We start from the raw sequence: 27507 nt of genomic DNA, 5'->3' as shown, positions 1-27507 counted from the left end.
TTGCAAATAGTGCTACAATTTAGCTGCACTTTTGTTGTTGTTGTTTTAGATTAGATTGTGTATGTACTGCATCTTAAAATTAGTGTTTTTGATTTGTATGAAGTTTATGCTGCTCATTCATGTGAAATGTATGTTGTAATGTATTTTACAGATGAGTATTTACAGTGTTGATTTATCACACTTGAATTTTCTTTATCCACCGATTAAATTCAATATAATGTCGTTTAATTGACTGTTTACAGAGAGAGTGCATTCACAACACAAGTGATCAAAATGATATGAGAATATCTGAAAAATTAGGAAAAAAATGCTAACTCGAGTTAAATCAACTTTTATATAATGTATATTTAATCCGTGCATATTTGTGGCGCCATTTAGTTGTTGTGAAGTGAAGTGTTTGTTTTGATCACGAGGGGTTTATACTGTGTATCCATGGCAACAAGCGGCTCCAACCAGCGGCGGCGCTGCCTCACCGGATATGCTAACCGGAAATGAAATCCTGTGAATGGGCGGGAGGTTGAAAGTTTGAGGATTGCAGATGACAAAAAAAAATCTATTACCAAGTTAACTAATGTGAATTAAAGTAAAGACGCCTCTTCCACAAGACTAGAGTAAGTTTGAATAGTACAATTAGCGAACTTAGCGTTAGCAAACTGTGCTGGCTGACAGAAAAAACAGCCTATTGTTGATGCTAGTTAGCTCGCTCGTTACAAGTGAGTTGTTTACTTTCTGTTGTCTGTCAGGATGGCGGACAGAAATATTGTGCAGGAGTTGAAACGTTGGGCGACAGAGGAGTTTGGTCTGCCTCCGGACAGCCTGCCAAATGACGGCTATTTTAAAACGTGAGTATCTTTCCCCAATTAGAAGTCACTTGATTCCTACTTTATAGCGTTGACCAAGCGTGATCATTTATTTTCTAGGCTCTGTGTTGGGTCAGGGAAGTCGATATGGAAATATGTCATCCAACACGTTTTCCAACAAAGGTTAGTCTAAATTCTGCCTTCCAGGTCTGTCATGTATGTATGGTCAGAGTGCTGCTGATTTGTTGTCATCCAAATGCTCTCGCAGTCCCTGGTTGTCTGGTCAAAATAAAGAGCGTCATGGCATCTGATGAATGGCTTCACTTCGCACTCTTTGACTGGGCAGATGTGATAATAATGTATGAGAGTTTCGTAACGGTTTCTCTGTTTTCTCAGGAACGTGAGGGTCATGCGTGGGAATCTCCAGTGGTATCCTTTCACGCCCTGATTGAGGATTTCAAACCCACCAGTGTCTTTACACTATAATAATGTCAACTTCATGTGTACATTTAAGTCATTTAGTTGCTCTTGTAAATTTCAGTAAAGATATCACATGGGCATTAGAGAGTCAGTATGTTGTGCAAAACATATTGATTGAGAATGCATAGACTGTTCTCTGGAGGAGTGCTGGTGGTCCCTGCTCCAAAACTGGCTAGGGTCCTTTATACTTCATCTTATTCCCTCTCTCTCTCCTGTAGGGGTAGACTTTATCAGCCTGGCACATTATCAGAGGCTGATATTCATCATTATTGGTTTCAGTAGCAGCTCTGAAGAAAAACAGTTAACCCCTACTCTCCTAATAATTGCCTATTGTGCTGTTTCATACCACCCCAAAAACATTTAAACAATTTCCCTGACTTTATGATCTTCAAGGTACAAAGTGCTACAGGACAAAGAGGTAGGCCACTGCTTGTTTTCTTTTATTCCCTTGCTGTTCAATTCTGTTTCCCAATTACCTGCTGGATGTGATACTTGAATAATCTTGATGATACACAATGTGTATAGAAAATGAAGTGTGTTTTTAATCTGCTGGTGTTTTGTTATGCTCAGCTGAAGCAGACTGAGGGCCAGAGTGAGGTTGCTAAACAGAGAGAGCTACAGAGGAAGATAGAGCAGCTGAGAGCTGAGATCAGTCACCTGGACTCTCAGATCAGTGGTACAGAGGAACAGTTGGCTACCCAAGGTAAGTCTGTCGCATGCAGTTTGATTTACTTCCATTTTTTAATATTTAAAGTGATCTCTTGCATCCCCATTTTTTACTGTTTACCAACAGAGCAGTCCATCAGCCACACCTGGGCACAGGTGGAGGACAGCCAGCGCAGAGAGCTGCTCCTCCAGGCCTTCAGGCAGCGCTGCACTTCGGACCGTAAGGTGCTCTCTGATGACACACAAAAGATCAGTGGGCACTGCAAGACACTGGAACAAATGGCCAGGTAAGGCAAAACATTGAAAGTTAAAAATTAGAGTGAACAAAGTGGGATAATTTATAAACAAGTTCTAATCATTTATTAAGCAAGTATGGACTGTGTTGTGTATTGCAGGAAAGCCGAGATCGAAGTACTGTTTGATCATAAGCCTTCCAGTGGCAGTGATAGTGATGGCCTCAAATGCAAAGCCGCTGCAGAGGCACAGGTCCTGGTAAGCTCTGCCTAAATCTGCTTGATATTTTACTGAGATGAGTTTGTCTGGCATATGCACTTTTGGTGTATTGCTGTTATCCCAAGATAATGTCCTCAAATGTCTTGTTTGTCCACAATCCAAAGATATCAAGTTTACTGTTTTAGTAGAGCGAAGGAACCAGAAAATATTCACATTTAGGGAGCTTTAATCAGAGAGGTTTGTCTTTTTTTATGTTTTGCAAAAATTACTTGAGATTAATTAAATAGTTGACAACTAATCTATTAAAATGTTCAGCTCTATACACAGTTTGTGTCCAAAATCACTCCCTATCAAATATGTTAACCATAAGTCATTTTATTTTAGTGTCTGGTTTCTGAGTGTGACAACATGTAATTAATGGAGTAATCTAAAATTCTCAAAGTGGAACAAAAACCAAGTGTTTGCACACACACACACACACACACACTTTCTGCTAACGCTGCAGTGATGTGAATCTACATCTGTGAATGGTAGTTCTACTGACTGTACTCCGTAACCCTAAAGTGTTATATAGGGAGTGATTTATGAGACGCAACTTAAACCAGAATTTCCAATTCCATCTTATGTTGGAAACAGCAATTGATTCTGTTATGCAGTGCCATCTTGAAAGTAATTTCATAGTACTACAGCTGATGGAGATGCACATTTATTTGATGTCCTTTGGCCACCTGTTAAAAATATGAAAATAAGACAGTTGATCAGCAATTATTCACACATATCTGACTAATTTAGATCAAGATGCCTGTAATACCTCAGCTGCTGACTACTGACATCCTTTTTTGTTATTTTTTCCTGTTAGCGTGAAGTGAGAGAGCTGTGTGACGACAGGGTCCACTTCTATCAGTCTTTACAGGAAAGTGAACTGAAGACTTCTCGTTCTGCAGCCAAACAGTAAGGACTAGTGGGTCCAGTATTTTAGAAATCAACAAAATACTGTCTTTGAGATATTATCAACTTCTTCTTTTCTTGAATTAATCTCTTCTCTCTTTGTTTCCTCTCAGTATGACTCGTGAGCAGAGGACTGCCGTGTTTCAGTACTGGCTGAGTGCTGTGGAGGTTGGTGTCTTTCGGCCAAATCTCACTTGACGTTTTGGTACTTTAGTATTTGTTGTTGAATGAGCATGTTGTTACTTGTCATATCATCAGAACATGCTGGGTCGTTATCCACCAAACCATGTCCTCTCGGTGTTGGAGTTTTTAGCATCCAGAGAGCAGACGGAATTAGAGCAGAAACTCTCCTCTCTAGATGTGACACGAGACGTGACAGCTCTACGGTAAACATTATTATAGTGTTGTCTATTCCTTTAGGACTATAAAAACCCCAAAGCATTCATCTAGCATTTTGATTACAGGTTCCGCTATGAAAATGATCATCTACTGGACATATCAGCAGAAGAGGATAATGAGTTGCCCTCAGTAAAGACACTCTTGGAGGTGCTAAACACGTATTAACATAACACTGTTATATAAAAGTCCACAAGAAAACATATTAATGTCTTTCCTTTTTATTTGTGAAATTGCACAATTGTTGTGCAAGGCTGCTTGGAAGGAGGTGGAGCAGAGTTTAGTGGAACTGGCCCAGACTCGCTCCAGAGTCCAGAAGCTCCAGAACCAGCTGCAGGCCCGCAAGAAGGAGGCTGAGCTTGAGGTGTCTGTTACTGCGGATGAGCTCCACAGCGATACCTTAGCACTGTAAGCCGGCTCACTGTAAAGTTTATTGATGAGGTTCCCACAAGCGTCTTATCCCAGGAATAATGGAACAGATTTATTTCACAGTTTTAAAAATTTAACTTTGGCTTTCCTTTGTTGCTGCCAGTTCAGCTCTAGAGATGGAACTCCAGTGTGTGATGCAGTTGGCGGCCAGGGATCATATCAGAGACTGGTGTATCCAACTTGACCAACATGCCAGAAGTCGACAGGAGGCCCTTAGCAACCTCCGCAGCCAGTGGCAGAGCATCCTTGACTTTAGACAACTGGTGGTAAGAGCAAATTCACACAACCTCTGCTAGTGTCTCTCTTGTATCATGCATTTTCTACATGCTTCCAAAAAATACTGTTTTGTGTCATGACTCTCCAGGTTCTCAGACAGGAGCATATCAGAGGTCTGATTAAGGGGAACTCCATGGCCAAGACGGAGCTGATCCGACTGCACACAGAGGTGTGGATGTTCTCCATCTATAACAGAGAAGATTATTTATAAGATTTTAGTTGTATAGTGAAAGAAGTTTTTTTTTTTCTCTTTAAACTGAAAGATTTTTCCACAGTAAAAGCAAAATAAACATCTCTTGAAGATTTCTTTGCCTCTGTCTTGTTTCAGTTACAGGAATTTGTCCAGGTCAAACTGGCGCCGCAGTTTGGAGAAGTCACATCTGCAGCCAACATTCTGAGGAACTCCATTTCCAAGGATGCCAGACAGTTGGGAACCGTTTCTCTTCTTGCACTGGATCGGAGGACTGTTGAAGGGTAAGTTACACCTCATTCAGGTGTGTATGTAACCTATGAAATATTACTTTTTTGTTACAACTAGTATATCAAAATGGTCCTTCATTAACACCCAAACTGAACACATGAGTACATATTTTATCACCAGTAAAATATATGTGTAATGATAAATCAAAACGGGCTACATTACCTACTCCGACAAATTTTCCCTCTCTGTTTTGTTACATTTAATGATCAATTATAAATTCTCAGAGGGATGTAGATGAGAAAAGCAGAGCAATATAATATGACAAGAAATTATCAGACTTCATCAGTAGTGCACCTGTGGCTCTAGCAGCAGCAGGCTCTCATTAAGAGAGTACATCACAAGAAAAAAACATTTCAATCATACTGTTGATCAAGTGCTGAACAAAAATAGAAAAGTGACTTGTTGTTACAGAATGCAAAGAGTCCCTGCATCGTGGTTGTCCATCCATCGCTTGCTGTCCCCGACCTTCATTGTCTTGTGTCACAGCCTGGCATTCCCACTGTACAGGGTGAGTCTGGGCATATAATGCATTCATCTGCTCTGCTCAAAGAAATACTACATATGCTGGTGAGTAAAAGCAGTAATGTAACTACTAGCTATAACCTGCAACTATTACATCTGTGGAATAATGTAGCAGAAAATAATAAACTATTTAACTAACCATAGTTAGTTTAACAAACTATTTTTAAAACAAAAATGGTAAAAAAAAATGTTGTCAATCTTTTTCTCAGACATTTTAAAGACTGGAAGATTAATGGATTTATGGTGAAAATAATCTGCAGAGCTGCACATATTTGGAATCTGCTTGTCATTAAAGAACTGGTGGCTCAGTCACTGACTATAATTTTTCCATATAATTTCTCACAATCCAACATTGTCTCAACACTTTAAAAGTTTGTTTTTTACTGTCATTCATAATGCTGTGACATTTTTCTATTGCCCTCATATAAAGTTAAGCTGATGAAAAATGATATCCATGAAAATCTGTTTTACTGCTCATAGGCACTCACAGCCTTGTATTTCCTAGGCTGTTGTGAATTTGCTTTGAAGGGACATCTCTCAGTCCTACAAACAGTTACTTAATCACACTGTGTTCTCTGACTTCGACACAAACTAATTTTTCCCTTCTTTTTACACTCCAGGCTCCAGAGGAGTTGTGTTCCCAGACGCGCTCCCAGCAGCTTGAGTTGCGTTTTCTCTGTCAGTTACTGCAACTTCACTCTGCTACTCTACAGAAAATACAGAAGGAAGCAGAGCTGCTGCATGCATCTGATCAGAATGGTAATCAGGGGAACTTAACAAGAGTGACGTTTTGATGCTTAAAATTAAGAAGTGCAACATTTGGCTGTACACATGCTCTATAAGATTATTTTTTTTAAAGTCCCCTAGGCAAAAAGAAGTGTGAAGAATGTTTCATCAATTTAGTAAGAATAAAAATACTGTTTGTCTAAACTCTGCCTCTTAGCTCTGCTGTCCAGAGTTGCGGAGGAGGATCAGAAGCTTCTGAAGGCTCTCATACCAAGAGTCAGAGGCCTCACCCAACGCTGTGCCCAAGGACTTTCTTATGGGGCCCAAGTGAAAACTGCCATCTCTTACTGGTGAGGCACATTTCTGAAGCAGATAACTTGTTGTTAGACAATGCACTAGGTTAACTTCCACAAGGTTAGTGGTTTAGATAACATCTGTGTTAAACCTTAATGGAGCTATTATGTACTTGAATGTGACTGAGATGTTATAGACATGATGTTATCGCTTTACTACATTTTGTTGTCAAATTATTCTGAGCAAATGGTAAGTTTTAACTTTAACTTTAATTTATTTAAGTAATTTCACAATTATTTGTCATAATGAGATGTTTAAACATCAAGATAAGCAAATTAAAGGAGCTCTGCATAGCAATTTGTAGCAAGTCACATGTTTTAATTGGTCATATAAAAATGGTTTTGAGGCACCGTTTAGCTCATTGGGTAGAGCAGGCGTCCCATGTACAGAGGCTTTGTCCTCGCTGCAGTGGACCTGGGTTGGACTCCCGGCTTGGGGCCCTTTGCTGCATGTCACTCCCCCTCTCTCTGATCCTGTTTCCTGTCACATCTTCAGCTGAACTATCAATAAAGCCATACAAAGGCCAAAAAAAAACTTTAAAAAAAAACCAAATAACTGTTTTTTTACATGACTTGAAAAATGAGACCTTCCCATCTCTGTCATTGCCTATTCGAGCCTGTAGATACTTAGTTTCAATTGTTTAATGCTGCTGGACTGTGGATTTCTCTTTGAAGGACTTAGGTCGGATTTTCCAAGACAATCCAAAGGATGTGACCAAATGCATGTTCTCAAGTGCCTCGTCTCAGGGCCTCGCTCTGCTCCATTCACAGAGGGCAACAGTAGTTAACGTCCACTAACGTTAACTAACGACTGACTTCCTGAACAATACAGAAGTTCCACAGAGCCCCTTTAAGCATTTCGCACAGCGACTGTGCTGGGTAAAATGTGACAAACTATAACAAGAAGGCCCTGTTTTTTCCTTTCACCTATTGTTCACAGTAAACTCAAGTTTCAACCTTTTGATTGCAAATACATTTTCTTCTGTGATTTACTGGATTCAAAGGAAAAGTTCACCCAAAAATGTTAATTATCTACATGCTGATTGAAAGTTGGGAGACGTTTCATAGTCCACCAAACATTTCTGGAGCTCCACAGCAAAACAGCTTTGTAGCATTCCTCTATACAGCTGAAGCAATAAGGAACTTGTTTTAAACTGCAAAAAAAAATTGCACTGTGTAGTCTGCTGTAACCCAAGTCTCTGAAAGATGTTATTTAGAACCACTGTGCCCCGAGGTCTTAAATAATGTCTTTTCAAATCAGTTTGGGATCTAGGGGCTCCAACAGTCTTGAATCATGCTGTACAAACTCCATGGAGCCGTTGTAATTTAAACAAGTTCCCATCTACTACAGTTTAGGAGAACTAAACAACTGAACCAGAAGTTCCAAAAATGTTGTGTGGAGTACAGAACTTCACCTGTCTTTCCATGAGCTTGGGGGCAAGAGTAGATAATGAGTGATTTTTCCATTTTTGGATGAACTTTCCCTTTTTAAAGGTCTGGTTATCTGGTTAACCTTTTCTGTTATGTGTGTGTTTATACATTTAGGTGGGAGAAGCCTGCCCAGCATGTCCTACCTGAGGTCAGCAAAGGAGGACTGACTTATCAGCAGTGGCTACAAAGGTGGAAACTTGCTGCCAAAGCCTCTTAGGGGACGCCTTACAGTACCTTTCAATGACACAATAACCATACTACAGTAGTTAGAAAATAAAAAGATGGCTATAACTAAATCACACTATTGTTTTTTCTCACATTGTTCATGCTTGTTACCCCTCTCTGTGTTTAATAAATCATTTTAAATCCACTCATTGCCCTTGTCTTCCTTGAAATGCGTTGAAAAATAGAATAAAGTTGTTAGAAAAAGCTGCCTCCAGCTCTCGTATTGATCACGCAGAATCGGTGCTGCATTTTGCACTGAATGAGCACATATCTATCTATCGGTAAGCCCGGTTTTGATCTGTGTCACAATCAGTGCCCGGTCTGTCGATCCTGTACTTGTGGGTACAGTGTGGACTATGAAGCTATCGTTTTGCATGGAGTAACATTGTTCCTTTGTAGCAGAGAAGGGGGAGTGTAGCAATCTGATTCTTGTGAACTCAGCTCCTCCCATCGCTGCGGCTGCGCAGTACAATTTTTCACTCCTCTTTTTTTTTCAATTTTTCACTCCTACTCTGGCTTCCGGACGCCAAGACAGACCGCTGCCGCCGAATTTAAAGAGACAGGCGATAGTTATTTTAAATACGATAAACGGCAACCATTGTCCCTTAGCTTATTTTCCGACGCTTCTTGCTCGAGCTTGTGTATTTCGATGGCGATGTTTAATCAAAGTCGCGGCGAGTAGCAGCTCGTCTGTCATCAGCCTCCACTCTGCTGGCTTTTCCGTCCCTTTGCGCTGTGCCGAGACTGTCCAGCTAGGCAAAGTAGGGTTGCTCGCTGGCAGGCTGGCTTCCCGACCGAGAGGAAGGTTTGTCGGCTAGCCAACAACTGGAGGTAACACCGAAGCTTCCCTCTCAAGTTGTGGTAGTGGCTCTCCGAGCCTCCTGTCGCCGGGGATAATGGCGAAGATTCAGGCGCACAGCACGGCGAAGCAAATAAACCAAATTCAAGACAAGCCTTTCGTTATAACACAAAAGCAAGTGCAGCAGCAGCACTTCCAGAAGCTGAAGGTAAGAAGACAACGGACACGACAAGGGAAAAGTCCCTCAGAGTCAGAACCATTTTGTTCGTGGATCATTGCATTGGATTTGAGGCTTTTCTCTTTCTCCCCTAACGTCGAGAGTAGTGAAAGGATCGGCTGGCTAACGTCAGTTAGCTCGCTGGCCTATTAAAAGTAATTCGTCGCTAAACAGCCGAACATTGACATTTAAGGTTAGATGTGGAAGCTGCATTTCACTGATGAATGTTACCAGTGACAGTGGAGGGACACAGTTAGTGGTAGTTTCTTATTTACGGTGTCATGAAGAGCTACTGTGAGCAAACGTTAACTCAAACCTCGGTTGTGGGAAGTTCCTCCTTGTTCGTTTTTTCAGCCACCCTGAACAAAGTGGAGGACGTCAGCCAGGCTAGCCAAGAACGGCTATTTCAGTTGATTAGCAGCTTCATTAAACGTTTCTTTGTTTGAATATTATCATGCTGTTTTTGCCAACACGACACTGTTGGCGAGGGACCAGCTGTGACTAAACGTATTGTATAGATTTGTATGTGGGTAGGTGTTGTAAGTGTTCGTGGAGTTATTATCGTCAGTTGACTGGCTAACGCTAGCTTGAACAACCCCTCTATCGTTAGTGTGTTTGTGACAATGCTTTGTGTGAACACATATTTTTTGATCGTTAACCTAACCCAGCTCGGATGTCGTGGATAGAGACAGCCGAGGTCCAGTGAACAAAAAGCTGCTCGGTCCTTCTTGTATTCGCCCATTTATTTATTTATTTAGCGGTTACTTGTACAGCTCGTACAGCTAACTAGTGCATTTGTTGATATAGCACTTCAGTTCACAATGAAGAGAGCAAACGTCACATATTTGTGTAAGCTGAGGTCCCAAAATGTCCACATGTAGGATGTGAGGAAATTCTGCAAAACAAATATTTTGGTTCGTTAGTGGTAGTACTTGCTATTATATACAATCGTGAATCAAATGCAATGTGGAATATACGTGTAGAGAAGCCATTGTCCAGTAACACAAGTTTTTAGGGAGATGGGTTTACATTTAACAGCACAACAGGATTTTTGTCTCAAGGCTCCTCCATAGCGCCAGGTTTGTGCAACATTAATAATTTTTGTGTTTTTCTCTCTCTGTGCTTCTTAGGTTGAAGATGCCTTGTCATATCTGGACCAAGTCAAAATCCGTTTTGCCAATGATCCTGGCATATACAACAAGTTTCTCGACATCATGAAAGAGTTCAAGTCACAGAGGTATTTGTGCAAGAAGTTAAAGTAATGCATTTTTAATGCAGACTTTTATATCAACTTTGATTATGTTGAAAAACCCAACCACACATTTTTACGGCATTTCTCAATAAGTAGGAAATTGCAGATCATTCACTGATTACCCAGTTTTTATTCTCCTTCTATTCACATTTATTGCATATATCATCCACACCACTAATATGTCTGTATGTGCCTGTTGTCATGATCAGCATCGACACACCTGGGGTGATAAACCGTGTTTCGCAACTCTTCCATGGACACCCAGACCTAGTCTTGGGCTTCAATGCCTTCCTACCACCGGGGTATCGGATAGAGGTCCCCAGGAATGGCGTGGCTTTTCTCCAATCTCCGTTCTCCGCTCAGGTGAGACCGCTCTCCTCACAGTTGAAGTTGATAAATTCTCAAAACTTGAAACATTTGAAAGGTTCAGCGGGCGGAGCAGATACTCTGTGTTTAGGCCCAAATAATTGTTAAAGTTTTAAGAGAAAACAAGGTCCAGCTGAGGGCTCTGCTTCAACCATAGGTTAGTTTTCACAGATATAAATCACAAAATTAATCAAGACATGAGGGGATTTTTTTCCTTTGTTACCACTGGAGATTTTTACTTTCCTTTCTTTGAAGAAACATCTCAACTTTTAAATGCTTTTTTTAAGATCCCACACATGCCATATGCTGAGGAGTAAACATTAACTTAGTTGCCAGTTTATTAAGAACACCAAGCAAAAATTAATGACTATAAAGTGCCATGCACATCTATTTAAAATTTTTCCAGCATTGCAACTTCACGAAGATAGGAATTATTGCAGTTTTATTAAACTGCATTAGTTTAAGATGGTTGTACATATTAATCTGGCAACTGAGTGAATTTTATATGTATTAAAATAAAATTGCAATGGATCTCTTAAGACAAAATAAAGATTGTCTTGCAGAAAACAAATGTTAAGATATCCAGAGATCAAGTTGAGGTTCGTCAGTTAAGTCAAGGGAACTTTAAGGAGCCCTTTTAAGATGTAAAAAAGTCGCACGAAACAACGTTCATCAGTCTTTCTTTGGCAGACCAACATGCCAAACTAAATAAAGGATTTTACTATACTTTTGCCGCATAAAGAAATTCCTCTCTGAAAATACATTTATTGGTTTTTATGTGAAAGGTCCAAATGCCAATGTTGTTGTTTTTTCTGTGTGAGATTTTTTTGTTTTGGAAGTGGAGGGTTTGACTAAGGAATGTGATTGTGCAGCCTGAGGATCAGGGGAGTGGCTGTTTGAGATTTGCACTAAAAGTGTTTGACATCCATTTTATGATGTATTGCTAAATATGTTTCAGATGTATGTTTTAGTAGTGGGGAAACCGTACCTGCTATATTAAATTTGACATAAAAGTAATCTTGGATGTAAACATTGTTACGTTGATATTACTCAAGTAAATTGGACGTAATATATGCATGATGTTTCCAAATGGTGTGAAAAAAAAATGTTTTTGTTATAAATGATGTGTTTAAGTGAAAAACTTGCTGTGTCAAAAACACCACCTGCATAATGCACTATATTACTGTCAGCCATTTTACGTAGAGCATGGATACTCAACTCAAGCCAAAATTTAGAGATGAAGGTTGGGTTCCGTCAATTGACATGGTGCTTTCAGGTTCTTGTAATGAAAATAAAGTGTGTAGATGAATAAGTATAGTTTCAAAAAGTGATGACATACTGTTTGTGTTTGGGCTGTATGTCTTTATTGATTAATTAATAAATTATTAAGTGCTGGGGATTGTTATTTATGTGACAACACTTTGAACACAACACAGAGGCTACTCGCTTCTTTGCAAGCGGCAAACATTCATGTGGAACTCTACTTGAACGGGTAACACATACTCATGCTTCAGCTTTTCAGTTTACTTTACCTGCATCCGATTGAGTCGGGACATTAAAAAAGGGAACGCCTGTTGAGTTCGGGTCAGACTCAGTAACTCCACTCTCGGACTTGGGAGGGTACGGACAAGAGAAATGCAGCCCGATCCACACCCTTATCTGAGTTATCTGTGTGTGCAGTGTATGCCTATGGTGCCCTGAAAAAAAATCCCACAATAGAAAGAAAATCGTGGAGTTGATTAAAGTACAGTATTTTGTGCTGATATCCTACAATATAATGAGAACATACCATTGATAAGATATCTTTGTTGTAGATCTGCTTCATTTCCACCCTGTTCCATTTCTAAGACTTTGAATAGATTCAACAAATAACGATGAAATGACTCTTTTTTCAGAATAAGAAATCACAATTTAGTGCTAATTATGGAGTCGAGAATGACTGAACAAGGGAGTGGTTTCTGACACATGCTCGGAGACGAGTAGGGTTAATTTCATTTAGCATTCACATTGCTTACAACCAGATTTCTACCACTACCACCGCATTTTTTGTAAACAAAATCTTAATGTAAATGATTAAATTACTTGAATTAATTCACAGCTAACCATCTAGATAAACTTCTTCCTTCTGTCTATAATCTGTCCAGGTGTCCCCAGGGACGCAAGGGAAGAGTCTCACCACCTCTGCAGTGACCACGACCTCAGGTAGTGCCTCTGCCGCCAATATTGAAGCTGGACCTGCCCAGACCACTGAAGTCAAGGCTGCTTCTTCAGAGCCCCCATCTTCCTCAACCCCAGCAGGACCTCTAGAGCCTCCAAGCAGGCTGTCTCTTCCCCTGACGAGCAGAGAGAGCCAGAATCAGGCGACCACATCCTCTGTATCCCCACCTGCCTCGGAGACTAGCCCAGTAGAGTTTGACAGTGCCATCAGCTACGTAAACAAGATCAAAAACCGTTTCCTGGACCACCCAGAGATCTACAGAGCCTTCCTAGAGATTCTCCACACGTATCAGGTACTCGGGAGATAAAACGTGGTTATTTAAGTAGCTTTTTAGTTGCATAATATGATATAGGAAATGTAGGATTATTCATTTACTGAGTTTACTTGCATTGCTTATGTTCTGCCTTTAAGATTTTGTCTTCTAGAATAAGCAAAACCGAGGTCTCACAGCATTAATATTCTGCCCAGAATCTGAGTCCTTCATAAACGGCTTTATTTTATTTTAAATTAAACAAATAAATGTTGTAGTTAATATCTAGTATCATATTTCCACAGCACTTTTTTGTTTTGGGGTTTGTGTCTCCTGCATCAAGATGATGTTGAGCAAGGCCAAGCAATATTAACTTGGCTCTGCTTTTTGAAAATTAAGTTTGATGCCTCACCTCTGATCACCATTTCCCGCCTATCAACCCTCAGAAGGAGCAGCTAGAGGTGAAGGAGAGTCGAGGCAGCCGAGGCAGCAGTGGGATGACAGAAGATGAGGTGTTCTCTAAAGTTGCCAGTCTTTTCAAGGGGCAAGAAGACCTGCTGGCTGAGTTTGGACAATTCTTACCTGACGCCAAGAGATCATTGGTCAGTAAAGACGCAGCAGACAGAGGCAAATAATGTTGCACTTTCAGAAAACATGAAAAATCTTGGCGTTTGTAACAGCTAGGGGCCTGTCTCTGCACACATATTTTCTATACCCAGGCAGTCTTTTGGAGTGTTTGAAACACAAAACAAGCTATTTTGATATGTCAACTGTGACTTTTGGAAACTGTAAATGTTTCACTCCTTTTTGTTACTCTGACACCTTTTTTCTATGTGCCTTCTCTCCTGTAGTTCACAGGGAGCTCACTGACAGGGGGGAAAGAGACGCTGAAAAGGCCGGAGGATGATGACACAATAAACAAACAGAATAAAAAGAGGCCCAGGCCCATCCTACTGCAGCACATGTCCCCACTGCTCAAGGTAATTTCTCTATTTAGAGTAACTGCCTCAGGCAATGCGCCAATGCATGTATGCATGTCCTTGATCTCTAAAACAACTCTTTGCATCGTTCTTAAAGCAACAATTCAAAAGCTCCAACTGCAATAACGCTAATTACATTTTTTTTAAACGCACAGATCATCAAGTATTGATTTCTTTTTTTTTTCTTTTATAGAAAAAAATGAAGTATTCCTGTACCAAAGATCAGTCCTTTGCTTCAGTTGGCAAACATGGAGTCTTAAGAGAATTTTCCTTCTTTGATAAGGTGAGGCATCATTTTCCACGTTGGATTTCCTTCTGCCTTTCTTCATACTGTTTATTTGACCCACTTGCTTTCTTCTTCCCCTCTTATCTCTATTGATGTCTTTTTACTTTGTATTTTTAATCTCTATTTGATAACATCATTGGTCGGATTTCCCTGTCAACCCTCACATCATTCAGGTTCGTCGCCTGTTTAAAAGTCAGGAAGTGTACGAGAACTTCCTGCGCTGCATCGCCTTGTTTAACCAGGAAGTAGTTTCGGGAGCGGAGCTGCTACAGCTTGTCACTCCTTTTCTGGGGTGAGTGGATGGAAAGATAACTGAACAGAATAAATGTGTGAAATCAGAGACATGGATCCAGTAGCTGCAGGGAGCTGACAGGAGGTTGTAGACGTACTGTCTGGACTTGTAGAGGAGACAGTTTGGTATTACTGCAGGAAAGGACAACAATTGTTTTAAAACGTTGACATTTAAAAAAGGCTTTCAACACCATTGACGACTATTATGTTAGGGTTATAATGCAGACTTTTATCCAGATTACATTATTATAGGTAGGATTATTCAGATGGGTGACATTTGTTTTTTACTCAGCTGTTGTCTTCCTGCTTTATGTCATTCCTGATTCCATCCATCTCCTTACAGGAAGTTTCCTGAACTGTACACACAGTTCAAGTCATTTCTGGGGGACAAAGAGCTCTCTCATGCTGTGTCAGGGCTGTCAGATCGCTACATGGAGGGGGGAGGGGGCCGGGAGGTGGATTATGCCTCCTGCAAGCGCCTGGGGTCCAGCTACAGAGCACTGCCCAAGACCTACCAGCAGCCTAAATGCAGCGGGCGCACTGCCCTATGCAAGGAGGTACACCCACCTCAATTTTTCCAAAAGTATTGTCACCAGATCACTGCATCACTTAAAGGTGCCCTGTGGAGTTGTCTTGTAAAAAAAAGTTTATGTTTACACTCAGTGTCACTCACCATTTGTTTCATTGATGAGTGTGTTGAATGGATTAACTTCCTCATGAAATATTTGCAAATCATATTTTCCCTTTGTTTACATCCTTGCAGTTCTCATCTTGTTCTTTTCTAGCCTAAATAGTTGTAAAAGATAGAAAAGTGTCTCATAATGAAACATATTCCAATTGATGATCATTAACTTTTACTTTTGTGTCTGTATGTGTGTAGGTGTTGAACGACACCTGGGTGTCCTTCCCCTCTTGGTCAGAAGACTCCACATTTGTCAGCTCGAAGAAGACTCCTTATGAGGAACAGCTGCATCGTTGTGAGGATGAAAGATTTGAGGTACGTACATCGTTATGAGTTTGTTTACACTTCTTGCAGAGCCTGGAGGTTTGTAAACATTACAACTTATTCAAAAGGTTTTAAGCTCTTTCTGTCCCTTCTGTCATAAAGAGGTAATAATAAGATTTAAGACATACAGCAATTGCCACTAAACTGCAGCTGATGAGAGCTTTATGTCTTTAACTAGTTGGATGTGGTTCTGGAGACAAACCTGGCAACCATCAGGGTGCTAGAGAGCGTCCAGAAGAAGCTCTCCCGGCTTTCACCCGAGGACCAGGACCGATTCAGATTAGACGACTGCCTGGGCGGCACCTCTGAGGTCATCCAGCGGCGGGCTGTGTACCGTATCTATGGTGACAAAGCCCCTGAGATCATTGAGGGACTGAAGAGGAGTCCGGCTACCGCTGTGCCTGTGGTGCTCAAGAGGTCTGGACTGTCTTTTCATTTCAAATGTTATTCACAGAAAAAACTTTTAATGGAAGACATACAGTGGCTTGATTCTTATGTTTATGATCTAGATGCACAATCATTGCTATTACTGTTAATTAAGTATATAGATATCATTCTCAAAATTTCTTTTCAGAATTGTTTTTCTCCTGGTTTGTGGAAGTCTTGGGTACACTTATTTGGATGAGAGTTTGAGGTTCATCCAAGAAAATTTTAGGGTTTTTAATAAAAAAAACTAATCACTTTGGTACATTTTTGTATTTGTGTTTTAAAAGTTGGAAAAGCTAGAGCAGAATGATAAACAACCCACTGACAGCTTAATGATGAATCTTGCTTAAGACAGCCACTGGGGACTAACCAGCACCATCAGATCTGGGAAAAGTAATTTAGTTTTGATGCTCTCCATATTTAGCTTAGGTTGTGCCTAAAATAGCTGCGGTGTTGAACCTAAGCCTTATAATGCTAGTGAAAACTCTGCATGGTAAATGTGAAGAAAAGACTGTTGGACTGCATTTTTAGTTTACATTAGGTAAACAGGTTAGGTTTAACATAAGTGACAGAATGATAGAAATGTTGATTTGCTGATAGTACCAGTAAGGTCCTTGTATCAACAGGCAATGATCTTTGCACGTCCTGCCAACAAAGTCGAACCATTGCAGCAACAGTAAAAACAGTGTTTTTAAAGGAGTCATCACCCGGAAATCGCAATTTCTCTCGTTAAATCATGCATATTGGTGTTGGACCTCTGTTGAAACTTGCCTGAAAAGCTGGAGTTTGAAAGTGGCTTATTTTTTTCGCTTTGGCTCTTTTTCCGAACAGGAATAGCGCACAATAGTGCGCGTTCCTAAAGCACGAAATTTTGACTCTGCTCCTGTGGTGACGTTACCACAGGAGGCTACTTGCATAAGCATCGGCTCACAGCCGTCCTCAGCCAGAGTGAGCACGCCGAATCTGCTTATTTCTCTGTCATTATCACGCCATACATCGTCACCGCCAGCATTAAAACTCAGGTCTTACATGTAAAACACGAGTGTGAAAAGTAAGACGGAAAAAAAAAGAATTTACCATTCAGAGACATCCTGCTGTAAACGTGTCTCTTCCACCGTCTCTGCCTCTTCACTCTCCCGTTCGGTTTCCGACTCCGGCTCGTACATAAATGCCTGAATTCCGTAAGGTTTGTCATTTAGTGTGTGCGCCATGACAGGGGGCTGTTTGTGTTTTGGAGTGTGTGCATGCAGGCTCGCCCCCCATTCCGGCTCTGTCCTTCCTGCGGCCAATCAACGCGCGCCTCATTACATATTAATACAATGCACATCCAGACCGGTCAAAACCTCGCGCATAATCTCGCGTGAGAAAGTCGCGGTATGAAAAAGTGTCAGAACAAGCTCTATGTTTGATTTTTAAAAAAAAAAAAAAAAATTCTAATTAGTTTTGAGAATTGATCCAAAGCGATCCAAGAGGGACTGGATATGTAAAAAAACAGGTGATGACTCCTTTAAAGTGTTTGTGATTTCATTGTACTGTCCTTAGGCACTTGGAAATGTGTGTTTTACACTCGGCAGGCTTCCACATTTAGAATAAATTCTGAAAAACTGACGTGTTCTTTTGCACAGATCCTCACATAGCCTCACAATCAAAGTCCCTGACAGACAGGTTAACATAATGGATGTATAGAAGTGGTTTGTATTGTTAAGTGTCTACATTTAAGGTGTGTCTTCGTCTGCAGGTTGAAAGCCAAGGAGGAGGAGTGGAGAGAGGCCCAACAGGGTTTTAATAAGATATGGAGGGAGCAGTACGAGAAGGCTTACCTGAAGTCCCTCGACCACCAAGGAGTCAACTTCAAACAGAACGACATGAAGGCCCTGAGGTCGAAGAGTCTTCTCAATGAAATTGAGAGTGTCTATGATGAGGTGCAAACATTCTTCCAGTCCTCCAACTCTAGAGCTTTCATAATTATGTGTTGAGTATCAAAGCCATATTGTAGGTTGGACATAATAAAACACTGTATTATACTTTAAAGTGCTAATGCTCCACTTAACCCCTCTTTTTGACTTGGAATTCAAACCCAGAGCTATGTGAACAAAACAAATTGAAAACATTTCACGAGAAATCACATAATCCCGGTGGTCTTTGCGTGTTGATTGTGTGAGTTTACACCCAACATTTATTACATTTATAACAACATCATTTACATCGCATGTAGTATTTATTTAAGAAAGTTTGTTTTCTTTTCTGCTTTACTTATTTGATCTTAAAAGTTCAGTCGTGACATTGATTAAATAATCTGAACTCCAGGGCCTTTATCGCCTGGCCTGTATCAACAGATTGAGTTGCTCATTTGCCCTGAAATGATAAAAGTTTAAACTTTATTTTTTCTCAACACTGGACTACAATAATCAGCTGGAATCATAGGTTTGAATATTACGTACAGTTCATAATTATACTATTATTTCCTTGCATGCTGTTTTACAGTATACATTAGGTATTGCTTTTGTTACAGGAAAGCTTTGTAGTTGTGAGGGAATTGATCATTTTCCCCCTTTGTACTTTGAGGCAAAACCCAAGCCCTGCCCAACTCTCATTACATCACCCATCAGTGAGAGTGTTTGTTGGTCTAGTGTGAAGCAGTGCATTCCGGTTGTTGAAGGCGTTTTATCCCTTGAGAGAAAGCAAGACCATAGCCCCTTTTCTGTTTGCTCTGGTCATGTAGCACCAGTTTAGAAACGTATTTTGGCTTTCTACTGCATAGGCAGCCAAGTTTTTGCAAGGGGCATCATTCCAGCGGTGATGTATTTCTTCAGTGATTTGTCACAGTGTGTCTTTCTGTTGCCTACATTAACATGGGTTTTCCTGTGTATCTCAGCGTCAGGAGCAGAGCACAGAAGAGGGTGGAGTTGGCCAGCAGAGTCGTAACGGCTCTGGTGCGGCCTCATCTAGTGAGCCTCATATGTTGTTCACATATGAGGACAAACAGATCCTGGAGGATGCCGCCTCGCTCATCATCTACCACGTCAAACGCCAGCCCACCATCCACAAAGACGACAAGGACCACATCAAGCGCATCATCCAGCACTTTGTCCCGGACCTGTTCTTCTCCCGCCGCGGGGAGCTCAGTGATACTGAAGAATGGACAGATGAGGAAGCTGAGCCTGAGGAGGGTGGAGAGAGAGGAGCAGCAGGAGGAGGTGGAGGAGGTGGAGGACTAGGAGGAGCAGCAGCAGCAGCAGCAGCAGTAGTAGCAGTGGGAGGAGGAGGAAATGGTAATTCAAATAATGCATCAGGAGCAGCAACAGCTACAGGTAGTCAGCCTCAACCCCAGCCTTCCCAGTCACAGTCTCAGGCCCAGTCCCAACCCCAGCAGCAGCAGCTCAACGGGGAGTCCAGGAGGAGGCGCTGCAGCCCCTCCCAACCTGCAGACACAGAGGCCTCAACAACCTCCAGTAGCATGAGCCAGCCTGGAGGGACCGCTTCATCTACCCCTGGATCTACACCTATGGAGATGGGTTCAGGTGCAGCTGGGGAGAAGGTGGACCTACGTGACCCTGAAGCAGAGCACCAGAAGGATCTGGACGGCGTCTACAACCTTTTCTTTGTCAACAACAACTGGTATTTCTTCCTGCGGCTGCACCAGACCCTGTGTTCGCGGCTGCTGCGGGTTTACCGACAGGCAGAACGTCAGCTGCTGGAGCACCGAGCGGAGCAGAGCAGGGAGAGGCTGCTCATGGCAGAGGGACGGAGAGAAAAAGCATGTGACCTTGCTATGGAGCTCCGCCTCAAACAGCCAAGTAAGTTCAGCTACTGGTCAGTTCTACAAGTGTTTATAGTTCAAGCTGGTTCAGCTAGCTGTCACATCTGACTCAACATGGACAAATAATCTCAGTGTAGGAGGTTTTGTTTTTAGATTCTGGAACTATAATCAAGAGGTGTTGATGAGTTAATTAGTCTTAATTAATAAGCACTGATTCAGTAAGTTCATTTAAGTCACACTGGTTCTGATGCCAGTTCACCCAAATGAGGCCAGGATTCGGTGTTCCGTCAGTCAGGCTACATAATGAAAGGAAACGAATGTTTGAAAAGTATTACAGATGTGTTGAGAGACTGATGCTGTTCTTTTGTTTCCCTTGCCGGCATTTGAAACAGCATGATGTTGAAGATTTAAAATGTCAAGAATCTAAACAAGGAACATACTGTTCAGTGGGTTTTTATTTGACTCAATCTAGTGGGAAGTGCAGTATAGTGTTGTTTTGATTTTGTTTTATTTGAGCAGGAATCTTATGAAGTTTTGTAAAACTGAATATCAACATCAAGGCCATTCAGAGCATTTAAAGCCCCTGTACGGAGTTTTTAACTGGATATGCAAAAGTCTCTGGTTTCTGCTGATGTGTCTCTGTTACCTACAACAGCAAATGAGCCCATCAGCGTGAAGATACGCTATTTCTAAGTAGTCTAATTCTATACCTCTGAAAGGCCTTGGTCGGGTCGGACCACTGACGAAACGATTTACGGCAGTCAGACCGGAACTGACGACATTCAGGATACGGCATAGCTGTTTTGTTGCTACGCTAGCCAGTGCTAACCGAGCTAAAACTTTTGTCATGGCTGATAATGAGACAAAGAAAAGAAAAAGAATTCGAACCGAAGACCAACGAAAGGCCAAGAGGGAATCCGATCAAGCTAGGGCTAAACACGGATAAACATTGGCGATTCCTTCCAGAGATGGAGAGAGTTGCGGGGCTTGAAGGGAGGGTCGGATCCAGAATTCGCCCGATTCCTCCTAGACGGGTTTGTAAATTTTATTTCATTTATGAAATGTAATGCGGGACGTAGTTTACAGCAATACATGAATTTATGTTGTTACAACAAAGCTGGCTAACGTTACCACTAGATTAGCTCTAGATACTACACTCGTGAAAACGACAACAAACGTCTTAGATCACGCATCCATTTCAGCTGTGTGTATCAGCCCAGCCGACCTGCAACGATGCATCGGTAATATCCTCTGTCATTATAAATGTTTCAGTTTCTTACTTGGAACAAAACATCCATCACAATCACTGTGACTTTGCTGTAACGCTAGCTCTGTAGCACCGTGGGTAATATATATAGCTGGGAAATTGCAGTGCAACAGCAGCATTACTTTGTTTCACCGGCGGCATATTATATCAAGTAGAAATACAAATAGACACATTACCTCGTCCATATGCACGCTGCAGATAGCTGCTAAAAAAAAAAAAAGTTTTCAAAGCAAGTCCCGTCGTCTTTCCAACGTTTCCAAAACAAATCTACACGCGCCGGCCAGACAAACGTCTTCACGACAGTGGGCGCTAGAGCTCATGGGAAATGCAGTCTTCATTCCGGCAAAACACTACCGCTTTCGTCCAGCGGGGCCGCCAAAATCAACACTAAATGAAAAGTCTGTACAGGGGCTTTAAGCTTTTTGTATTTTGGATAATTACATTAGACTAGCCTATGAGACACTGAATCTTACCGTAAGGCTGGAACTAACAATTCTTAATATCAATTAATCTGCCCTTCATGTTTCAATTAATCAGGTGGTCATAAAATGGTGGAAAATGCAATCACAATATTGTTGAGCACATGGTAACGTCATTAAATGTCTTGTTCGGTCCTACCAAATGGAGCCCGACCAATAATGGATTGCTGGGGTTGGTGTTGTAACCTACATTGGGGTGTAAAAGATTTCCAGTATCAGTATATCACCAGATGTTTTAAGACCAAGGGAAAGCAGCAAACTCTCACTTTTGAAAACCTTAGAACCATCAAATGTTATGTGTTTTTGCTTAAATTAGATAAATCATTTATAAAATAGATTGATCTTTCAGCTCGATCGCAGAGGAGCACAAATGCATATCAGGCAACAGTTTGAACTAATGATATCAACTCTATCACCCTTTTTTAAAGAGCTGGTTTTAGTTCAAAACTGAGTTTGAACTTTAGTATTTTCTTTGTCCTGGAGGAAAAGACAGGGTGTCCAAATCCTGCTCTGTCCCTCCTGACACAACACATCCACTCTGACACTCGTTACACACAGATGTGTCTAAAAATGACCAGACCATTGTTCTGTATGTTATTGAATTGTGTGAAATTTAAATTTTACAGTGTGTTTCATTTGGACGCCTGTGGCTGTAACTTCAGGTTAAAACATCAGATGATGAATCAGAGTGAGGAAGGAACATGGTGAATGTGACTATACATAACGTAAAACTTTGATACATTACCTTATCCATGAGCCTGGTTTTTGCCTGAGTCACCACATCAATTTTCATCTGCAACGTTGGTTGTTAACTGTGTCTCCCATGATCCCAAGCCACTTCAGAAGATCATCAAACTTGTGATGTCAAGAAATGCAAAATATGTATTCTCTGCCACAACGAGCATTCGTTGTAACAGTTGTGACACCTTTTTGTCTCCACAGGTGAGGTGGAATTAGAGGAGTACTACCCGGCCTTCCTGGATATGGTGCGCAGCCTGCTGGATGGTAACCTGGACTCCACGCAGTATGAAGACACACTGAGAGAGATGTTCACCATCCACGCCTACATCGGCTTCACCATCGACAAGGTCATCCACAACATCATCCGGCAGGTAAGAAAAGTCACCCGTCACCTCATATCAGACAATAGAGACACGCACGACATTCTGACCAACACTGTCTCTGACTTCAGCTGCAGCACCTTGTGAGCGACGAGGTGTGTCTGCAGGTGGTTGATGTTTACCTGGCTGAGAGAAAGAGGGGGGCAGCAGGGGGAAACCTGTCCTCTCAGTGCGTCAGAGCAGCGTGGGAGACCAGCTACCAGTGGAAGGCAGAGAGAGTCATGGCTGAGGAGAACTGCTTCAAGGTGAGCAAAGTCCTGCTGGAAGTAGGACTACACTACATATTTGCGAAACTATTTCCTATTGTGAACCTCCACCTTCGCTGAAGTGGAAATATGCTGTTAAAGGTTCACTATGTAGTTTTGAGGAAGACATTTTTATCAGAAGAGAAAGATCTTCATTGGCTGTTTTGTTATGCCTTAACACACTAAATATTTTTTTATTTTTTTTTGTGACTGAATAAACTGGATAAACAAACTGACCATTTAAAGGACAACACAGTTTCATACTGTTTTACTTTGTTTAAATGTGGCGGACCCTGCCACCATTCTACCTTCACACAGTGTTCTTGGGACCTTTTTTTTCCTCTGAGAACAGCTTGTTTTTCTTGGTTTGTACTATTACCTCTAATTATTATATTAATTATAATTATATTATACATATTCAAATTCAGAGTTTGAATCCTAAAACTACACAGTGCACTTTTAACACTTGTTCAGAGGATAATGAACAATTCTGTCAACATTAAAACAAAGCTTATCACTAACATTTGTTTATGATGAAGTGTTTTTTAAGGATAATGATCAAGAGAGCTGCATCCTGCTGCACTGAAAGTTAATCATTTCCTTTCAGAACAAGTTCTCTTTAGGAGGATGTTGCTGCAGTGCTACAGATGTAGTGAGCTAAAGTTTGACCTGACATTTAAAATTTCTTTGCATTCTGTGTTATCAGGTGATGTTTATCCAAAACAAGGGTCATGTGACGATGACCATCGAGCTGCTGGACACTGAGGAGGCTCAGGCTGATGACCCGTTAGATGTACAGGTAAACACAAATTCATAAACCACCAAAATGTTTGTCGTCAGACATACTATGATAACTTAAAGCATTAATTAATCTTGTAGGATCAGTTATTTATGTCATTCTGTCTTCTCCCTCAGTGCCTGTCGAGCTACATGGAGCAGTTCGTAGGAACAGAGTCCAGTCTGTGTTCTCAAGCAGAAGGCTACTTCTTCAAACCCGTTTTCCTGCCCAGGTATTACAATTTATCATGATTATTTATACAACAAATCTGACTTTTTAAAAAAGTTGAAGCTGTGTATATACACGTATTTTAGCCACCCTTTCTTAAATGAAAAATAAGGCCAGTTCAGCTGATGACTGTGATACAATACCTTCAAAATATCGATGTTCGATACCATGGTAGGAAAAGGCAGCACCAGTGAGGGAATACAATTACAGGTTTTTATTAAAAGATAAATATAACAAGTAGAGCTGTCCCAAACGATTATTTTTCATACGATTAATCTAGCGATTATTTTTTCAATTAGTCAACTAATCTAACGACTAATTTAACGTTACATGACCAAACAAAAGTAACGTAGTAACTGTAACTGTCGTTGGTAACTTGTATGAGGAAAAAAATACCGCAGTTGTAGGCGGAGCACCGTCTGTCCTCCCACCTGTCCTACCAACTCTTCGTCACATTTCTGCATGAAAAACAGCGTCTGTCACCGGCAGCGTCTCTGTGTGAGAGGGGCTATTCTCATCCTCCACAGGTACTACCACTTCCTGTTTGGGACGACGCAAATTATTCATGTCGACAAATTTATGTCGTCGATTACGTCGACACGTCATCCCAGCCCTAATAACAAGGCTTGTTTATTGTGAGTTAAGCAAACGGACTCTAAGTATATTTATTTTTGGAGGCGGTGGGATAATGAAGGCACTAAAGCGGTGCATGTGTCAAGAAAGGAAAGCAAAAAATATGCAGCTGGTACTGGAGTAAACTGCTTTAATTATTCAATATTGATTATTTATCAGTATGTTGATACTTTTGACAGTAGACAAAATATTCAAAACATCCAAATCCATCATCAACAAAAGAAAGATTGTATTCCTGCAAACTGTCTGCACAAAGTTGAATGAAAATGCAAAGTTTCGTATGACTAAAATGTGGAATTATTAGTGAACTTTGTGCTGACAGTGGGCAGAAGCTCATGCCTTGCTATGCATACTTACCTCCTATGCACCTTTTATTAATCGCAACATAATCAAAATCAGTATGAGTAAGTATGTGTCTCAAAACTGTGTTTAAATGAAATGTTGTGGTGCTGCAGAGATGCTCTTGACCATATTGTACATTTATGAATAAACAAAGAAACATCTGCCCCAGATGTTATATGTACAACGGAGGCAATATGGAGCAAAATTCAAAATCAATTTGGGCAGAGATCCACTCACAGGTAGAAACAGCAGATGTGAACATGGAAATATTTAAAGTTTTTGTCCTGTTTTATTTTTCAGTCGAGGCGTAGTTCTCACCTTTACCTTCTTTTGAGCCAGGAAAAATCCTGTTACATGTCAGGAATTTGACTAAGAGCCTGGAAAAGTTTCAGTTCAAACAAGTAATTCAGTTGTTCTCAAAATAATCCAACATGAAAAGGTCTAACAAATGTGTCACTTCTTCTAGGAACCTGCGTCGTTTCCGTCGCTGGCAGGTGCGGCAGGTGGAGGCGATGCGCTGCAGGAGAGAGTGGCACCGCCAGCTGGGAGTGGAGAATGCCGGCAGTCTGGACTGTCGATTCAAACTTAACACTCACAAGATGGTGTTTGTCATGAACTCTGAGGATTACATGTACCGCAGAGGAGCGCTGGTCAAGGCCAGGAAGGTATGTCATTAGTTTTCTCTAAGACGTGATATGGAGATTCTGTGTGATGTGTGGGGGGGGATAATCACCCCTCGTCTTTTCTGCTTGTCAAATCCTGTTTGGACGAAGCTTTGACTCTTCCTCTTCTCTCTCTGCAGTCGCAGCACAGAGTGGCAGCGAGCCAGCACGACCGCTTTGACAAGTGGCACCAGGGCTGGCTGGCCAATCACGTGGCGACCTCGGCTGAGCGCTCGGTGCAGAAGTGGCTAATGGGCGAGGAGGAGGAGGACATGATCCCCTGCAAGACGACCTGCCTGTCGACTGAGGTGAAAGGGCAAGCAGTGAACAGATACCAGGTTTATTACAGTGGTAGCAAAGCCCCAGCCTCACCGTAGAGGCCTGCGGAGAGATGGACGTACAGCGCACGCACACACACACACACACACACACACACACACAGACACACAGAGGTTAATGCATGGACATACAGGACATTCATACACTAAACATTAACAGCTGCAGTCCCTCTTCTCCACATTCCTCCACGACATGTTCACTCATTCACTTCCACTCATGGATGAGGAAACTGGCAGGAACACAGTGCAGACTGTTGACACCAGTGAACAGTGAGTCAGTGAATGAGTGCACAGCGAGTGACGACGTGGAGAAACGAGGACCAACACAGACACTGATGTAATCAATGATAGAGAGCTCGGCCCTGATCGATGGGACGAGTCGGACACAACGGCACAAACGGAGCATCATCATCATTATTCTAGCTTCTCCGGTGGCACTAAGAGTTGATTGATGGACAGAGACGGTTGATCAGGTGAGACGTTATGAGATCATGGAATTTGTTTCAGAAATGTGAATGTCTGTTTCTTTTTCTTTATTTTTTAAGTCAAGTGTAGTTTTTAGCTTCTAAAGCCAGAGAGCCTTCTGTTTGTTTGTTGGTTGGTTGGTTTATGCGTGTTTATATGGAGAGATAATGGTAAAACGTGTGTATGTATGTGTATCCTGCTCTTCATTTTGTCTGTTTGTATACAGGCTCTACAACTCTAGTAATTGCATTATTACTGTATGTGCATATATACAACAGGGGTCCTGTATTTTTATATATGCATCTACTCGAGTTGATCGATGCATCTTAAGATCACGTGGTTCTTTACAGTGTTTGCTGTCAGCCAACGATGTTGATGTTTGCATTTCGTTTTTTTGTATTTTTTCCCTTTTTTGTGTTGTAGCTAAACAAGATATCACCAGGGCAACATGGAGTCCTTAAAATTAATTGGTTTAATATGGATGAAGCAGTCAAATTATGTATCATATTCATGATACTAAATGTTTACTTTGTATTGTCTTTTTTTTGCATACTGACATTGAAAATAAAAGCAAAATATCAGTGTTAAAATAGAATGTATAACATTTATCCTGTATCAGTTATCACAAAATAAACAACCTAGTTGTGACCTTCTTAGATGTTGACTGGCAGGTTGTTTGTTCAGAGACATACAGGAGACTCACTGGACACAATTTGCTAAATTGAAACATTGTTTTGGCTTAAAATAACGGCTTCAAAATCCATGTTAATGGTTCAGTGTCTTGAAATAGGGTGAATGGTGTCCCTGCCTCAGCAACTCCGCCCCCATCGTTTGTTTCTGCAGTACGCAACTTCAGTGAGAGAGAAAGATCACAGCATAGCATACAGGTTTACTTCAAGACATAATGCGTTT

General features: G+C 41.2%; 2 protein-coding genes across 3 annotated transcripts; both read left to right on the top strand.

Annotated features, from left to right (window-relative positions):
• Positions 1 to 438: 438 nt before the first annotated feature.
• haus5 (HAUS augmin-like complex, subunit 5) lies at positions 439 to 8331 on the top strand. The gene is made up of 20 exons (XM_030433406.1): positions 439 to 611; positions 744 to 842; positions 921 to 983; positions 1197 to 1229; positions 1674 to 1698; positions 1851 to 1983; positions 2074 to 2233; positions 2342 to 2438; positions 3259 to 3350; positions 3461 to 3515; positions 3606 to 3733; positions 3812 to 3893; positions 3997 to 4151; positions 4276 to 4438; positions 4537 to 4617; positions 4777 to 4922; positions 5341 to 5437; positions 6072 to 6210; positions 6395 to 6527; positions 8076 to 8331. The coding sequence occupies exons 2-20, from the start codon at positions 745 to 747 to the stop codon at positions 8176 to 8178; spliced, it is 1983 nt and encodes a 660-aa protein (XP_030289266.1). The 5' UTR covers positions 439 to 611; position 744; the 3' UTR covers positions 8179 to 8331.
• A 351-nt stretch (positions 8332 to 8682) lies between these two features.
• Positions 8683 to 27251, top strand: sin3b (SIN3 transcription regulator family member B). Of its 2 annotated transcripts, none has more exons than XM_030433404.1 (19): positions 8683 to 9193; positions 10333 to 10439; positions 10664 to 10817; positions 12965 to 13330; positions 13735 to 13890; positions 14140 to 14268; positions 14462 to 14551; positions 14728 to 14846; positions 15189 to 15402; positions 15726 to 15842; positions 16030 to 16268; positions 18016 to 18199; positions 19153 to 20074; positions 22726 to 22895; positions 22976 to 23149; positions 23856 to 23948; positions 24065 to 24159; positions 25597 to 25795; positions 25933 to 27251. In XM_030433404.1, exons 1-19 carry the CDS (start codon positions 9083 to 9085, stop codon positions 26167 to 26169), a joined length of 3876 nt encoding a protein of 1291 aa, XP_030289264.1. In that variant the 5' UTR covers positions 8683 to 9082; the 3' UTR covers positions 26170 to 27251. The 2 variants fall into 2 exon arrangements, with proteins under 2 accessions (XP_030289264.1, XP_030289265.1); XM_030433405.1 differs by lacking the exon at positions 8683 to 9193 and adding an exon at positions 9540 to 9732.
• The last annotated feature ends 256 nt before the right edge of the window (positions 27252 to 27507 follow it).

Source organism: Sparus aurata, chromosome 11 (assembly GCF_900880675.1).
Source record: "Sparus aurata chromosome 11, fSpaAur1.1, whole genome shotgun sequence".
Lineage (NCBI taxonomy): Eukaryota > Metazoa > Chordata > Actinopteri > Spariformes > Sparidae > Sparus > Sparus aurata.
This window is presented reverse-complemented; position numbering and strand designations above follow the sequence as displayed.